Source organism: Monopterus albus, unplaced genomic scaffold (assembly GCF_001952655.1).
Source record: "Monopterus albus unplaced genomic scaffold, M_albus_1.0 scaffold72.1, whole genome shotgun sequence".
Taxonomy (NCBI): Eukaryota; Metazoa; Chordata; class Actinopteri; order Synbranchiformes; family Synbranchidae; genus Monopterus; species Monopterus albus.
Genome location: NW_018127952.1, coordinates 2,185,080 through 2,202,861, shown reverse-complemented (window position 1 = coordinate 2,202,861; position 17,782 = coordinate 2,185,080). Strand labels below are relative to the sequence as shown.

The 17,782-nt window shown below is 38.8% G+C and overlaps 1 protein-coding gene across 6 annotated transcripts in view; it reads right to left on the bottom strand.

Annotated features, from left to right (window-relative positions):
• myo9aa (myosin IXAa) overlaps positions 1 to 17,782 on the bottom strand; it is a 91,825-nt gene that overhangs the window by 24,482 nt on the left and 49,561 nt on the right. For 4 of the 6 annotated variants that reach the window (XM_020605687.1, XM_020605692.1, XM_020605688.1 and 1 more), the window contains exons 6-15: positions 16,946 to 16,999; positions 13,560 to 13,657; positions 13,151 to 13,277; positions 12,380 to 12,469; positions 9,158 to 9,274; positions 8,697 to 8,831; positions 3,760 to 3,881; positions 2,686 to 2,827; positions 2,285 to 2,480; positions 827 to 946 (exon numbers count right to left, since the gene is read on the bottom strand). In XM_020605687.1, coding sequence (XP_020461343.1) covers positions 827 to 946; positions 2,285 to 2,480; positions 2,686 to 2,827; positions 3,760 to 3,881; positions 8,697 to 8,831; positions 9,158 to 9,274; positions 12,380 to 12,469; positions 13,151 to 13,277; positions 13,560 to 13,657; positions 16,946 to 16,999 — 1,201 coding nt within the window. The remainder of the gene's footprint in view (positions 1 to 826; positions 947 to 2,284; positions 2,481 to 2,685; positions 2,828 to 3,759; positions 3,882 to 8,696; positions 8,832 to 9,157; positions 9,275 to 12,379; positions 12,470 to 13,150; positions 13,278 to 13,559; positions 13,658 to 16,945; positions 17,000 to 17,782) is intronic. The other 2 variants (XM_020605690.1, XM_020605689.1) reach the window with 2 other exon arrangements.

The following is a 17,782-nucleotide window of genomic DNA, read 5'->3' as shown; positions in this document are numbered from 1 at the left end:
AGAGATGCGAAATCAGAGGTCACTACAGTGTGTTAGCCTACGTAAAAAGCATTTTACTGGGTGACTTGACAGTATACCGTTTTCAGTTTCACTCTGTACAACAATGTCGCTCTCATCTGGAGCTGCAAGGCGGCACAAAGCAAAAAGACACAAACACATTTGAGTATAATGAAATGCTTGTAGAGGAAAAGGGATCTTTAAAAGAAGCGTGTGAGGTCGGCTGTGTGTCCTGTACCACGTGGAAAGCTATCCGTGAGCAGATTAGCAAAAGTATTGTACACATCTCTGTCCCAACTACATCATACAAGTCCTCTACCACCATCACCAGCATATGTGGTATTAGTGACAGCAGAAGATGGCTGACTTTAGAAGTGTGCAGTGGTGGACAAGAAACTATATCCACTTCACAACAGACAGGATTGGGCATGAAAGCGAAGTAATGTGCTATTACTGACAAAACTGAATCAAACACATAGAAGCGTTACTGTCGTGTTTCCCCAGACCACTGTTAGCTGATAAAGCAAAATAACCACGCATTTCTCCGTTAGTCTTTTACTAGCTCAGTGTCTGTGACAGAATGCCTGAGCACGTTGGTGAACAACATGCAAGAGAAGATTAAGATCAAATCATCATGCAGGTGCAACAAGCATCTAGCCTAAAAACCTATGTGAAACTATGTCTCTAAGTTTGAATGTTCTTACGATGTCACTCTTTTTGGTTCGACTTTGGTTTCAGTAAAGCTGATGATGTTGGCCAGCTTGTCCCTGCAATTTTTCAAGTCTAATATGAAAAGTAGGAAGAGTTATGGTTGTAGTGGCAGCCTTACTGTTCTTCTCCTCTTTGCATCTCTGCAGGATCTCTAAGCTTCTCTGATGCACAGGATGCTGTAGAAAGCTAAAACTATCCACACTTTTCAAAACTGCACAGGAAGCAGCGTCATCATGCCCTTGGAAAAGCAAAACAAAAGAAAAACAGAAAAGAGAAAAACAGACAAGGACAGGGAAGAGGAAGAGAGAAAGAGAAATGAAAGATTAGACAGCAAAGATGATGAGATCAAGAGATGCAGTCATCTACTGGAGAGACACCTGTGCAAGACACCTGGAGAGAAGATGATTGACATTCACAACTGCAGTTCTTGCCAGGAGTAGCTTGTTTGACATTGTAGTTTTGTGTGTAGGTGTTTGCCTTCCAAAGGCACTTCTATACAGTGTCTTCCATAAAAACGGTCATTCTGCAGAAATGTTTTAAGAAGACATGCAACAGGTTCTTTTGAGTTCAGCTGGAAGGATCTAAGAGATATAGTAAGGCTAAGCAAAGAATACTAGATTTCTAGAAAATCTATTTTCACATAACGTTTAGGTGCACTGTAAACTTAATATGTCGGAAGGCTCAAGAGGATGCAGAGTGCAAGTCTGATTTATATGGTGGCAGTGCTGAGAGAACTTCTAATGGTAATTTCTACTGTATATCAAGTAGAGCAAGAGTAAAATCTAAAAGAAAAGAAAGCATTCATAAAAAGGTAACTGTGAAAGACAACGAGCAACAGCTAGTGTAAACATATGGGAGCAATACTAGCACTCTACACACATACACTACTACAGAACAACATTATGGACTATACTTACAATGAACTATAATGAACAAAGAAGACAAAATCATTGTGCATGTGCACTGACAGTATTGTAGCTACGTGGCAAGTAAATTGGAAAAAAATGTTTATTGGCGGAACAGAGCTCTTTCATTTTTCATTCATGCTTATAAACCTTCTTCCTCCAAGCTGTTTCAGAGGTGGCAAACACTCTGTCTGCACAAAACCAATAAACACCAACCTTCAAAAACACAGCAATAGGAGGCAAGTAATCAGATAAGCATGACTCCCTTCTCTAGATTTGGAAGTCTGCTAGTTTACAACTATTCTTGCTGTACTAAAAAGTGCATGCAACACCCGTGTGCCATTCAGTAAAGACAACATCTTTTCTTCTCTTTGTGGTTTTGACACAGCCTGAGTTCTACACTAACTACAGTAAGCACAGATTTCCATCATTTTGAATATTTATTCAGGAAAAACTATATAGCTGCAAAATGCAGTACATAAATAGCATGAGCGTCTAAGTCAGTAGGCATTTACCGATTACATATAAATATTGTATAAGCTTTCCTTGACTTTCCCAGTTCAGATAAGATTCCTTTGTCGATCTTTTACATCTGTCTCTAGTCACAGTGTACTCTACCTCGGTGTTATAATGTGCATGTCAGTAAGCTTTCTCTTAGTGTGGCTGCTCACCAGTCTTCCTCTGCATGCGTCTCTTCCCAGCCTCTCTGAAAGCCACAAGGGCTCTGAAGTAGGCTCGGAGCACCGCCCAGCGGAAAGTGGCTGAGGGATCGATGCCAATCAGCCCACAGATGAAGGCGTTCTTGCTGCTCTTTAGCAGAGCTACGATGTCTGGGCGCATGTGGTCTGTGTTCTTCTCTCTGAAATCCTGTGAGAGACATACAATGGTTTTGTTTGTTAATTTTTACTGGATCCCTGTTGCTTTTCTGGAAAATTGATGTGTGTCAAGATAATGCTAGTGTACAGAACTTCACAATGAGAAAAGCCACAGACTTCACAGACCCTTTTAAGGAATTATAATCCATAAAACTAGTTAATCATTGACTAGGTTTGGAAGTGAAGATTACACTGACCTTAACACCATACTTGACTTTGCCAGCATAGTGTCGGATAATGAAGGCAGGCTCCATGACAGCAGGGAACTCGATGTAGCTGTTCCCCTCGTGCTGCCGCTTGAACTTATCCAACAAAGTCTGGTTGGTGGCCTGAGGGAAACTGAAACGAGGGGGCAGAATGGAAATTCTAACCTGTTTTTAACCTGATCTGTTCATCCACACATCCCATAATGAATTGAATGCATTTCTTTTTCTACCAGTCTCTAATCCAAAAGTACCAACAGCTAACTGTATATATAGCGGGCCACTGAAAACGTGGCAAGTTATCATACTGCAATCTGATCTGTAACCAGTTTTGACATTTTATTCTCTGACGCCACAAGGATTATCATTTAAACTCAGATTTCCCTTCTGTCTTTTAATAGCAATTCCACAGAAAATCTACATCTTACAGTAAGAAAAGAGGGGAAGAATGAGAGCCAGGGGTTTTGGAAGGGGTGAAATCTGAGCTAACAACACAGGCAAAGACTTGGTGCCTTCCAGCTTTTCCAGCTCGGAGGAATTTGATTCAGTGTCCAAATGGAGAAGAGGGTGAATTAAAGACGGAAATATTTTTAGTAAAAATAGTCATAGTACAGTCATGAAGCTGATAGGATAAAATTTTGTCTGCAATTTAGATGATTTACAGTTCCAGGCAAGTCCATCTTACATGATACCATCATGTAATGTGATTACATTTCAGAGACTGTATTAGCAAAAACAAATGAACAGTTAACATTATTCACATTTATTTATCGTTTGAAATGTGATAATGTTTCCATAATGTGCAGGGACAGTCACAATCTTGCACAACATAGAGCTGTGCTCATTACTAACATACAGATGTTTATGGTACAATACAAAGACAGACAGGAGTCAAGGGAGAGAGTGAGAGACAGGGGTTTGAAAGGGAACAGCAGTGCCTGGTTGGAACAGAATGGGGACAACTGCCAGTTTTACTTTAACCTTTGAGACACACTTGGTTTACCACACAGGAAATGACAATTACTTCCCAAAGACATGAACTTGTCCAACAAGTAGCCAAACACTCACTTGCACTCTTCATCCAGTAGGTGGAACAGCGCTGTGGGCTTCTTACTGATCAGGTTGATGCAGCCTGTATTGTCGATGTAGTCGATATTTCGCCAGCTGATGCCCTCTGCCCTATATTCTTCCTGCAGCGACACAGAATACAAAGAGAGACCTCAGTGCTACTTTCTGGAACACTATGTTTCCAAACGTGATGTACAGTGGGGACTGTAGACTGTTTCTTTTCATTTCTTATGTTGCAATAAAGAGACCATGTCTGCAGCTCCTATTGTATCAAATTAACACTGTCCTATTTCATTATATCTATATGTAACATTACAACAATTACACTGATATTCTGTTTTTATGCTTTCAAGCAGCTGGCAAACAGAGAAAGAGTTCTAAAGTCTGAAATTCAGTTCAGATGTGACGGCATGCAGTGCATTTGGCATTATTATCTCCAGGCACCATTAAAATTAAATATCAACATGCCATCAAGAAAAGACAGTCAGTCAAATGTGTGTCAGAGTGCTGTAATTTTGCAGTCACAGTAACAATGCTGCTGGTATGCATGCTTTAATACTGGCAGATCTTGTCTGGCCTCAAGGTGGTTTAATAAGGAGACAAGCATTCAGAGCATTTATTAGTGCTCTTCCTCACAGATGTTATTCCCCTATGTCCCTGGGAAAGAGATTTAACAAATAAAGACTTTAATCCAGGGGAAGTTTAATAAAAATCATTTCAATCTCCTTTTCTGGTCTCTTCCTGTTAGCCCAAAGTCAAAAGAAAAACAAATTTAAGTTAATTACTGCTGCATATGCTGCTTTCTGTGCTGAGGACAAAAGAAAAAACTAACAGAAGTATAATCTGGAAGGAAAGACGATCATCTTCTTCAGCATCTTGTACAGTAAAACCAAACGTACTCAGAGTGCTGATTTGAGAATAGCTGATCAATTTCTGCACCAAAAAAATGTATAAACATTTTATTAACACTGAAACACTTTGAGAGCATTATTAGCAACATTAGCACAAGAAGACAACAGCCATAAAATCATCTGCAGACTCAGTAATGCCATTTCCTGTGCACAGCAACACATTTTTAAGGCTGCCAACATTAGCTACTATAAGCTAATTGAGTGAGGCTAAAGCAGCAAAATACTGTATCTGTGTGGACTAATGCATTTTATCTTCTTTCAAAAGCACATAACCTCACTTTGAAATCAACAATCCTAGGAAATTTAGTCTTTAGCTCAAATTGAGCAAAATAACATACTGGATACAGTCCTTGCCAGTCACACACCGTTTTAACATTCTGCTCTTACTTGACTGTTGATTTCTAAAAATCATCAGTTAAAGAAGGACAAAACAAAGTATGAACTAAGGCATAAGTGGATCATTTTTAAATCTGATAATGCTTTACCATGGTCACTGTTATTGTTATTACTCCTGCAAACTGCTGTTTAATGTCAGGCTGCAGAGCAAATTTAACAAAGTTAAAGCTGTGGACGTTTCATGTTTTCATAATCTCAACGAGTCAGGGTGACATGATAATTGTCTTTGACCGAAGACAGGCTTTTACTTGTGTCTTATAATAAGACACTTGCCTGGAAACTATAAAATGAACACCTGTGCTATATATTCCAATACAACAGCTGTGGAATAAACGTCTGTGAAGCTTAAGCATGTAATACTCAATTTGTGTGTCAGAAGGCTGCTGACTCAACAACTTGGTAATCACTGAGCTGGCTGTGGTTTGTGGGGGTGTTGTATTGGATTACAATACTGTATTCCGTACAGGATACTGTAACCACCCCCTCGGCATGACTTTAAATCATGTTCCTATAACTGCTGTGATTCATTCTTAGTTTGACTCAACTGACGATAAATAACTAAACCGCAACACATCTCTAAAATGTGCAGTATCAGCCTCTCCACAGACCGTTTTCATATTGTTTTCAGTGTGTATTAAAAACTTGGACTTCCACTGTTAAGCTTTATTGGTGCTTCAAGAATTGTTCTTTTATGTGGGAAGAGCTGGAAAAAGACAGTTTTTACTGATTAAAATTAATGGCCATTCTCTGTTTCTGCTGCTTTAGAGTACAGGCCTTTGTCTGTGAGTAAACAACACCTGGAAGCATCAGAACCTGTCCTTTAACAACCTGTAACATGGAGGGTTTTAAATGGATTCTCCTGTTGAAATCTTAAATAATGACCATCGTCCTGAGTGTAAGTAGTGCTTGACAGTGAAGCCACTATAAATGTACACATCAGTTTCACAATTTAACATTAGAGGGCAAAACCTACTGTTAAATTTTAGCATCTGACACTGTACAAGCAACGAATGACGGAACAATGAATGGCATCTTTGCTCACATGCTACTGTACATGTGTTCATTTATTTTTTCCACTGTTAATTAAAACTATATGGAAAAACTGCTGGTCTGGTTATCCTTATTTTACGAGGTAAACTGTTTTAATGCGCTGATCAGCAAAGAATCCAATTAAAAACTGTTCTTTCATAGTGTTTAAAATGATTTTATTTTCTTTGTGCATAAGCAATGAAAACTGAGATAATACATTTATTATGGTGATGGGAAAGTAGTAACATCATATGGATTACATAAGTGCACGTCTGAAAGCAGTTATTTTTAAAAGATCTTAATAAATTATTCAAGAAAACAAAAGATAGTAAGTGCTCTAATGTGTGTTTGTGTATGTGTGTTATCTTTGGGTATTCCAGGATTTTTTTTTCAAGAACAGAGGCATTTATGGTGTGTAGCAGGCTTAGCTGAGCACTGACAGGAAGACAGGCTAAATCTACCACTAATCATGTGTTACCACTAACATCTACCTTTCCTTCACAGAAACTTTCCTTCTCACCATCATGGCAACAGATTTAAATTGCTGCTGACTGCCTTACCAACTTAGATCAGCAAAATTCAACCTCAAGTCAAACAGGCAATTACTAAATTGTAACTTCATTTAACATTAGTGCCAAACCACTTATACAACAAATTAACTCAGCCTGGCTGACTCATTTTCAGAGGGTTTCAGGTTGCCTCAGTGTTGGACATCGATTTTTCCGCACACAACTACTGTGTTTTCACATACGCGCAATATTGTAACTGTGCCATTATGAATTCCTGAGTTTTTGGTACAGTTTTAATTAACTTTTCTAATATCAAACCTAATGTTCTTTAAACAAAGTTTACAAGTTGGGAAAACAAAAATGTTTATTCTATTATTATACTCTTTGAATTACAGGATGCCTATAAAAATAATGTGCCCTCAAACAGCCGTGCAGTTTGAAACATGAGCAATCAAAAGTACAAAACATTTACTGATAGTTTCACAGGCCTGTTCACATGCAGGGTAACTGTGTAAACCAGTGTGTCAGGGCGGGTTGTGTGTACTGTACGTAGCTACATCCTTGCAAAGCTGAGAACACAAACAACAAACCTTATGTACAGAGCAAAGTCTCTGGAATCTAATAAATAAAGAATGGCCTCCTGTGGACAGACAGGACATTATGTTAAAAGCAGGTGAACACAACCTCTGCAGAAAATAAAACTGAGTACTTTATTGTTTAAATGGCCAATTACTCCCGCTTAAGTTCTTATTTTCAGTTCCTTTGAGTTACTTAATGTGACTAATTTGAAAAGCTGAAGCCTTATATCGTCTTTGTAATCCATTTTGCACAGAGGGAGGACTGTTGTTTTCATCCACCATCACTAACATTCCAAGTATGTCAGGAAGAATGGTTACAGCAACAAAAATATGTATTAAGTTAATATGCATTCCTGACTACTCTTATAAAGACACACGTGAAAAACTGTGAACCTGCTGTATCCTCTCAACTTTAGACTTTGAAGTCTCTCCTCATGACGTATAGGTCTTGATATATTTATGGTGTTGAACCAAGACAACTGCATTTTAGAAAACACTGCACAATGTGATGAAGTGTTTCTTCATTGTTTTTGTGTCATAGTATGCATGGCTGCTGTGTTGAGTGATAAAGAGGAGGGATTTCCTTGGAAATGGTCACAGCCAAAGAACATAGTGTTTACATCTACAGTACAATACAGCAGGAGCTGATCTGTGCCAGAACAAGCTGGATCTAGGACCTCTTAAGCTGTGACCAACAAATTTATTTTGACAAACCCAGCACATCATTTACATGTGAAAGAAAAGGGCTAGCCCATATGAAAAATATAGGAAGAGACTAAAGTCTAATACCTTTTGTACAACTAGCCTTTTACAACAACACACTGGAATAAAATTGCAAAAATGAAATGCATTATGCAATGGAAACAGACCGTGACTAATTATGTCACAATGTAACCTGCATTACACTGGTCACACTCTGTGCACATCCAGTGTAATGTTAGCAGCAAAGAAGCAAAACTGCAAAAATGACAAACTGCATTAACTGAAGGTAAGAACCTGTTTATTTAACGCTGCTGCATTATCTAGTCTCCGGTGTGCTTAAAATTTGTTTCTGTAATATTCTGAATGTAATGTTAATGTGGCGCGGAGCCTCCAAATATTAGGATGAAGGCCATAGCCTCACAATCCTTGTGTTCTACATTTACTGTATAACTCGCTCTTACAAATGCATGTTTTCTTGTGTGATCTATTGGTTGCTACAAACACATAAATAATGTTTTACCTCTAAGTTGCTCCTTTAAATTGGAAACTACTCAAACAGACCAGTCATTGAAGGAATTTTTTCCTTCGGGGACCTCCTCTCCCCACACTGTCACGCCAGGTCCACCATCAAGTGATGTTCTGGGACCTCCTAAACTACGCACTGCAACACAGTACGTTAAAATAATAGCTGCAGTACTACAGTAGCACAGAAGTGCAGTTCTCAGTCGAAGCTTTAAATAAGAAGCCAGTTTCTAAGAATTGTCAATCTTAAAAAAAACATCCTGCAGAAGAATATTTAAGAGGCATTTTACCTGCTCAAGCTTGAAGGTGTGCTGGTTGAAGTAGTGTTGGAGACGTTCATTTGCAAAGTTGATACAGAACTGCTCGAAGCTATTGCTCTCATAGTCCTCAAAACCAAAAATGTCAAGCACTCCGATAGACAAGATCTGAGGGAGACAACCAAACACAATGCAAAAACATTTGACCTTTCATCCCAAAATGTTGCCTAAACCATATTTAAAGGGTTTATTGAAATTTACTAATCAGTACTGTAAAGTCTTAGACTTACTGTAAGAGTTGACAATGTTGTTGACTCTTAATGATTTAATGAAGTAAAGGTACTGTAATTGTTTTCTAACTAAAATTTAATAAAATATTTGAAATAAATATTTATTTATTAAAATAAAGTAATACTAAAACATATTATGCAACATTATTTTAAAAGATGTCTAGATTTCACATATTTCACATCTCATATTTTGGGTTGTCCTACCTTGGTGATCTCCTCTAGGTCCTTGATGTTGAGCAGAGCGTGATTGATCCTGAAGACAATCCAGTCAAACAGAGCACTGTACAGAGACTTCGCCATGGAATCTCGCACTGTACCAGCCTGGAGGAAGACATATCCAGTATCTCTTTACTGTTAGCTTTTAAGCAGCTCCAGCTGCTTGGTAATATCTCAACATTTGACAGATTAGTAAGTGAGAAGTATGAGTACGACTGTTTCTATGTATAGAATTTAAAAAAGAGGTTTGATCCGAGTCTTCTCCCAGGCCTGAAAAAGTCTGAAGTCCAAACCTAATAAATATAGTAAATGTACAGGAAAGTGCTGCAACACAGTATGTCCCTTAACTGGATCTGTTGTTTTAACATGCACCCTTGTCTTTCTCATCTGCATTTCACTATGCTTGTTATCTATGTTAACTGTATTTATATTAATCTACCTCTGAGGAGCATTTTACACTGTTCATGATAAAGGGATACCTTCATCATGTGTATTTGTACAGTGCTAGAAGTTTTAAGAGTCAGGCAGACATCATTCCTTTGCCGCCTCCTAAAGCTGTCCAATGTGACCGATGTGAAAAGCAATGAATGAAAGCATGTACAGTAAATATACAGAATAAAATGGATTCATATCAAGGTCAAAATGTGAAACTCACATCTCAGAAAACACTGTCCCGAGTCTGAAAACCTTTGTTCAAAAAGGAATCAAGATGTGCAGACAGTATTTCTACTTTACAAATCAGCCATTTATAGTTTGACCCAAGTATAAATCACATCCTCCCTTTTCTGTCAGCAGCCACTGTACTCAAATCTCTGTTGATGTATAAAGCAAACAGCCAGGAGAAAACAACCAGCCCTACTATACCAACACCTGTGCCACTTATAATCTCAACTGAAACTTTTGACACAAGACAACATCACAGACATGCTGGGAGACAACCTATTGGTTTTAATGTCCTAAACATAAACGGTTTGTGTAAATGAGTCCATGAGGCTGTGCTGCTGAGAACTAACATTAAATATGTGGAAGACATAAATATTGTGTTCTTAAGTCACATTGTTGACTATCAAATTCATAAACTTTATGCTGCCCATTATGTAAAACCTGGGGTAGACTGTGAAAGAATCAGGAGTTGGATCAATGTTAAATGATCTTTCATAAACAAAGAAAAGCCTCCTTGTCGAATTACTGAAAAAAATGTTCTAATTTCTCTGTTCGCTGGAAAGGTTTGACCTTGCAGCAGCAAAGTTGAGCTAACAAAACAACCCACAGAGTCGCTACCCAGCGACTGTTATTTCTAAATAATTAACTTGAATATTTTTTGCCGCCTCAGACCAAATATGCCTTCTATGAGTCAGAACAGATATTATTTTGTACCCCATACATACTGTGCTCCAAGGACCCATAAGCTTTTCATTATTTGGAGGAAGTTGGACTTAAAACACCACCACGAGGGACACATTCTCATAGCTTTGATGTGAAATGGAGAAAGCTCATTACAGATGCTCATATTTTTTGAGGTTTTAAAATGCATGATCTAACAAGCAACGAGAATGTTGGGACTGTTAGAGCAACATTTACACAGGGACGACCCAGTGTGTTACTCAAACAATCACTGTTTGCTCATATGAAATGACACCTAAACATCGAACAGACAGTTATGGGATTGTTGCTGTTTTCATGTCAGTGTGTAATATGCCACCATCTTTTGGGAGAATTTGTGGTAAAATACTGCTGAGACAGCTTTGATGGATGATTACTGTAAGAAGTGGAAAATAAGAAAGCCATCTGAGCTAACTTACAGGATATGTGCAAGAAAAGACACCATTTAAACCACTGGAATATCAAATCAAATATTTAGGCATCATGATGAGTTTCCAACTGAACAAAACTGTGCCTTACTGTATCTGCATGTGCAACAGTTTCTTCATTCAAACCAACAGGCATGTTAGACTGTGTACCCATGTTGTTCCCTCTTCTCTTTAAGATGGCTATTGTCTACAGACCATGATGTGTGTTTGTTTTCAGAGAAAGAAAACTGTAGAGAGGCCTGAAATGAGCTCCCGTCTCTCTAATCAGATTGAAGGACTGTGTGAATGTGTGTTGGTGTGATTGTGTGTGTTCATGTGAGGTCACACACAAAAAAAAACTGCAGCGAGAGAGAGAAACAGGGAGGAAGTCTGGTACTAGTGCATACTGTCCTGTACACACAGCTGGGTCAGGCTGACGTGCCACAACCACAACACAGTCACTAAGTTGGCAAAGTGCCTCTAGTCACATTACTCAGTGAGACTATTTCTAAGAAACTACCCAAAACATACTGTACAGGAAGTATATGCTCATGCAGTACCTGTGTAGTACCTGTACAGTACCTGCATTACATTAATTTCATATTATACTGTTTTTGAAGTCAGTGCGCAAGAAATGAACATATTTAACACATTTATTTCATACTAACAAGAAGTGATACAAGATGTGTAACTGGACCTCAACACTGTGACTTCTGAATGCCACGAAATTAAACTTAAAGAGACCATAAAACAGCTGCACTTTACAATTTACCGCCCCTAAGTCTCTGAACTCTACTGGAGGGACAAACACCATTCTTCCAAAGATACTCCCTCATTTGGTGTTTCGATGATGGTGGTGGAGACGACGCTTAACACTTCGCTCCAACATCTCCCACAAGTGTTAAACTGGGTTGAGATATGATTAATATTATTCTCATACTCATCAAAACCTTCGGCGAACTCTCTTGCCCTGCGGAACCGGAACAGGGCACCGTCATCCTGGAAGAGACCACTCCCATCATGTTAGATGATCTTTATCATAGGATAAAGGTGACCACCCAGAATAACTTTGTGTTATGCAGTGACGTTTCCTTCTAAGGGGACATGTGGACCCAAACCATGCCAGCAAAATGTCGCCACAGTATAACAGGGCCACTGGATCCTTTCAACGTAAGTATTCAGGTTTTTTCTTTCTTTTGTCACCTGAAATAAATCTGTCATGAAAACGACCAAAACAGTTCAAACTTTGGCAGAAAGTCCTGTGGTCATGTAAAACCTCATCACTCAGTCAGAGGTTGCTAAAGGAGAAAAGGGAGGAATTTCACCACAGGTGAACACCATAATATGTGGCCGTGCTGTATTTACTGTACAGTTATATTCATTTATCGCTGGTACTGCCAGAAAACAGCTACAGTCTCACCTCAGCAAGTCTGTAGGGGACGATCAGCTTTTCTCCCACAGTAACTGTTTTCCGTGTTGTCAGAGCTTCAAACAGCATCTCTTCTTTGACCTAGTCATGACAAGGAGACAGACAGTAAATCAGTTGGTTTAAAAAAACTGCCACTTTCTCTCCAAGCTGACTTTCATCTTAGACAGGTGACAGTTTAAATTAGTGCTTTAATTTATTTATTTATTTATTTTAAGAAACCCTGGTCTCTCTCAGGAGAAACACCTTCTCCTCGTCTGTCTGCATTTCAAACATGATAATTTGCACAAACTCATACAGTATATTAATTTGTAAAGCCCAGTGTGTATTTATCAACTAGTACAGGCTCCAAAGGAGATTTAAGTCAACTTAAGTTCAGCTGGAGGAGAATAAATATACAGTACGTCTCCAACCTTCACAACCCCAACAAAGACAACTTGTACTGTATGTGTGATTGATACAGAATCAACCTTGCTTAGTGTACTTCATGTTACTGGGACCTCAATTAGCTCAACAAGCTTCAACTACAATTTAAACAGAAGCATTTTACACAACCAGCATTTTAAATCAAATGCCCTTGTTTTATCTTAGGTTGTCATATTTTGTAATTGTGAAATTCTGAAAAGTCTGACTTTTATTTTGTGTGGTTTGGCAATACAAACAAACAAGAAACACACTCAGTGCAGGCATATTAGACTTTGATAGCATTTAAATCTGAACACACTAACAATGTGCAGTAATAGCGGCTCCCAGTAGCTCTATTACCTCCAGCAGCTCTGAGACGACAGGCAGCACCTCTGGGTTACAGATGTCTATTGAGTCATCCCTATAGGTTTTCCTCTTGTAGCGGATGTTGCCCAGGTGAAGGATGGCCGACAGCAGGGAAAAGATCCTAAACAACATTTTAGTGTTTAGGAGATACCACACTAAAAAAAAAAACATACTGTGGAACTGTCTGTAGTTGTAGTTCATCTCAGTCCATGAAATCCTTAGACTTTTCTTTTTTTAGCACAGATTTAATTGAAATTCTGATAAAATTTTAATCCAGTACAGGCAGCAATGATAATTTGAAACTGTGGCAGCCAATCAGGCTGGCGTGCACAGTATAAGACCTGGAGTGTAACAGCATTATCTTCTCAAACACTCATTGTCAGTGCGTATATGTGTCACTCACTGCTTGCGTGTGGCAGGAAGAAAGCCCACCATCTCCATGGCCAGCTGAAGCCTCTCAAAGTCATGCTTCAGGTCCTCTCCTTCTACAGTGAAGCAGTCCTGCAAAAAAGCAGCAACAGGGTGTTATCAGGCACACAGCAGCTGCTATGACACTGCAGGCTTGAAGCCAAAAGGCCTTACGACAAGTGGCTGTGAAGTTTAGAAGGACTTGCTAAGGACTACTGGCATGCACAATGCCCAAATCTTTTTATTGTTTAAAGAGTGTCTAGCAAAGACACCTAAAATAGCTTTTTAGTTTACACTGCAGCTGAAACTGAAAACACCAGAGTGGCACGACGCAGACAAAATGAATAACTTGTAGTGAAATAAACTATCATTAAGAAGCTCGGGAGTCAAACAAAGCAGCAACACTTCAGTCTGATGTCCAGTGTGTTTAGCGAATAGCAGCATGTGCAGGCTCTGCTCACGTAGTGGCAAATCTGGCCTGGGTGCCCTTTAAACCAAACTGCAGTCATTTAGCACAGTGGCAAACGAGCTGAGAAGAGCAGCAATTTACGGGGTTTCCTGTGTTTCAGCAATGGACGCCAAACTAAACTAGGAGAGATGACATGCAATAACAGTGATGTCTGCAGACAGGCCGTTGTACAGTGTGCACAAAAACAAGTGCACATTTTACAGAGTACATGTAGAACACTACAGACAGAATCACAAGTAAAAGTTCTGGAAAAACAATTAAAGTAGCTTTAAAACATTAAAATACTACATATTACTGTAAGTAATATTTGGGGTGGCTGTGTCTCAGGGGTAGAGTGGGTCAACCTCTAATCTCAGGGCTGGTAGCTCGATCCCCCCTCTGCCCAGTCCACATGTCGAAGTGTCCTTGGGCAAGACAATGAACCCCAAGTTGCTCCCGATGGCCAGGCCAGCGCCTTGCACAGCAGCTCTGCCGCCATCGGTGTGAATGTGAATGCAGTAGGTGAATGGTTGGCAGCAATTATAAAGCACTTTGTCTTGTAAGGCAGAAAAGCGCTGTAAGTGCAGTCCGTTTACCATTTCATTATTTAGGAGCCATGTGCACATGAAAAGGAGTAAACTTGTGATTAAATCTGAATCGGGTTAAGCTGCTAGTGACAAGAGGATGAGCCTCTTTTATACAAGAAACAAGCTTTTATGTAACAGGTTTTACTACAAACACCAACTATAATGTGAGTGAGCTCTGCTCTTTTCTTTTTGGGCACATTCCACTATGGCTGCCATAATTATCACATACCCAGAAAGACAAACACTGTATGCCTCCTTTTCGATTCCCTCACTTGTGGCAGAAACTCACACTGACTAGCTACTGACTTTGGGGTTACTTTTCCATATCAGGAAAATCTACATATATTTAAAATAAGTTTTAACAATGTCATTTTAATCTGCCAGTCTAGCAAAAAGGTGTTGAAAGATTCCAGATGTTGTACATGTTTCAGAAATGAAACATCATTAAAAAAAAAAAAAAAACATCAAAAATGAAAGTTTGGAATGTTTCCTTTGCTGACATGTCTGGATAGTTCATTTTCCTTGATGTGTTGGAAATAAAGCCACATTTAGAAAGTTGACTTACCTATTTCCTTACTTCCTTTTTAAATTAAACATAATAAAGACCAGTGCTGCAAGGCTAATCCCCCTCACTCCATTGTAACAGTAGTTTCTTTTCATGAATGTCAGAATTTATACATTTATACTGCATTATGCATCTCAGTATTATCACTATTCACAAATAAAGTTAATATAAGACACTTTAAGACTTTTAAATACAGGTGATAATAAACAGAAACCTTAATGCCCACCACAAGACCAAACAATCCCAAAACAAAGACTTTTCTGATCATTGATATCGTACAGTCCCAGGACTTCTGCAGAGGACTAAATGTATTTGACTCCAATCCAGTGACTAAGAGGTCAGGGTGTGTCTTTGAGCAAATCATTTAGGACAACCAGAGGTACACGTATGAGCCTGTGAGTATTCTGTAGCTCAGTGACCAGCTACTGTAGGTGGTGAACAATGGAGCATGTTTAAGACTAAAACTCAAACACTGCTGCAGCCACATCTTGTGGCCACAGTGCCCCATGTTCTAATCCAGCAACTTGTAATAAAGACAACGCACTTTTAAGTTTAATCATGACTGTTGTCTTCTAGACCCTCGAGAAATAACCATCTCAACATTTTAGCTATGGTTATAACTAGTACCTGTTTTTCTTACTATGTGCTGGGTCCCTAACTTAGAGTAACTGAAACATAACACATGCATTTTGATAGGAAAGTATTCTGTTGTACAAAAAGGAAAGTATGACTGGCTTTAAATGGAAATAAATCTGGGTTTGGGAACCAGGTTTGTTTAACACAAGCATTCGCTCTCAGTTGAACCTCTTGGACCTGAGGGATGAATATGATTGGTCCAATGATCAGAGGCAGCCTCAAACCATTTTGGTTCACACTAGTTAGACTGACTCTGAATCCATCTATTAGTAAACCATGAGCCAAAACAGTGCTCGTGGGGTTCCCTCCCATGCATGTTCATGTCATACTGACTGAATACAGTTAGAGCTATGGGTTGGTTTCTTTTACAGACATTTCGACTCATCAGGACAAGCACAGGCGTTACTAGTAGCTATTACGACAGCTCCATTGTGTGTACATGTCCCAATAAACCAGTGTGACAGTGAGCCAGCATGAATAACTGGATCCTGAAACTGAGGCAACTACTCCAAATGAAATTCAGCTTTTATTTATTCTTAATTTGCACCTGTGCTTTTCCTACTGTGACCAGGAAAAATGAAGAAGTCCTACTGTTTGATGAAGTTTCATGAACTTTACTTGAACCATGCAGAATGTAGAGTGGCCCTTGTTAATGTAGCCACAGAGCATTCATGGTGTAAAATACAATTTTTTTTGGCTGAGTAACTTATTTAGATTTTTATGGTCTAGATAAATGTCAAGACTTGATGCTAAAAAAAGAAAAAAAAAAAGAGTATTTTTTCTGTAATGTAGTGAGGACCTCATCTTCAGCATGGAAAGCTTCATGGTATTAGAAAACACGTCAATGATCAAAAAAGTCACACAGACTACAGCAACACAGTCGGCTACAGCGACCAGGATACGACTAGACATACCAACATACCTCAGAGGAGCAACACGGCAGAGAAAAAGCAAAAACAAACACTATCCAACCCAGGAAAAATCCAAAAAGAAACAAAATAAGCAAGGGAAGGGCAGCGGGAGTGTGCAACTGTGAAGGGAAAGAGAACTGTGAGTGCTCAGGTGACTGAAACTCTACATGTGGAGGTTTCTCCAACATGCACAGACACAGGAACAGGACACACAGCGGAAGCACAGATACTGACCGATTCACTCTCATAGTAACTGTCCCAGTGCAGTTGGCGGGTTGTCTTTGTCATCTGGAAATGTTTAGACAGAGTTTACAGGGGGCGATGTTACGGTTAGACAGTAGGCATTCCAAGGACAATTAAACATGTACACAGATTTATGCACAACTATCAGCAAATGAAGGACATGGTGTTAAGATGCAAGCAATGGCTCATCTATATGTTGTTTACATACAGACAGACACACATCAAACACTCCCAGTCAGACATTCAAAAGCATGTAGATGCTGATGAGAAGGATGCATTTACAGAAAAAGCATTTACAGACACTAATCAATATCAAGTCAGTGAAACAGAATCAAAAGTTGCAATAAAAACTGAAGATCAGTAACACACATTTAGGGTGGAGTCAAATAAAATGGGCCACTTTTTGGTTAATAATTTATAAGACTATAAAATATGCTATGGATAAAATTTAATGATGATTTTATAAGCTACCATGAGTCTCTCAAGTATTTACTTGTTTAAAATATGGAAAAAATATAATGGTTTTAGAATTATAAGAGTGTCAGCAGGTGGCCTTGAGCTGCGACTCAATTTCAACTTCTTTATTTGAGAGAGTGTCAAAACATTGTGTAGAAACATTTTTCTTTGTTGGTAATCTTACTAGTGATGAGTGAAACTTTTTCATCAATTAAAGTTTTCCTTGCAATTTCCAACTTCTGTTCAACATAACTCTAATGGAACTAGGAAAAATAAAATTAAGGATGTGTTCCTCATGGCAGTTGATGGATTTCATAGTTCAAGCATCTAAAATAGTTTCAAGACTGTAAAAAAGTTTGAATCCAAATTAAG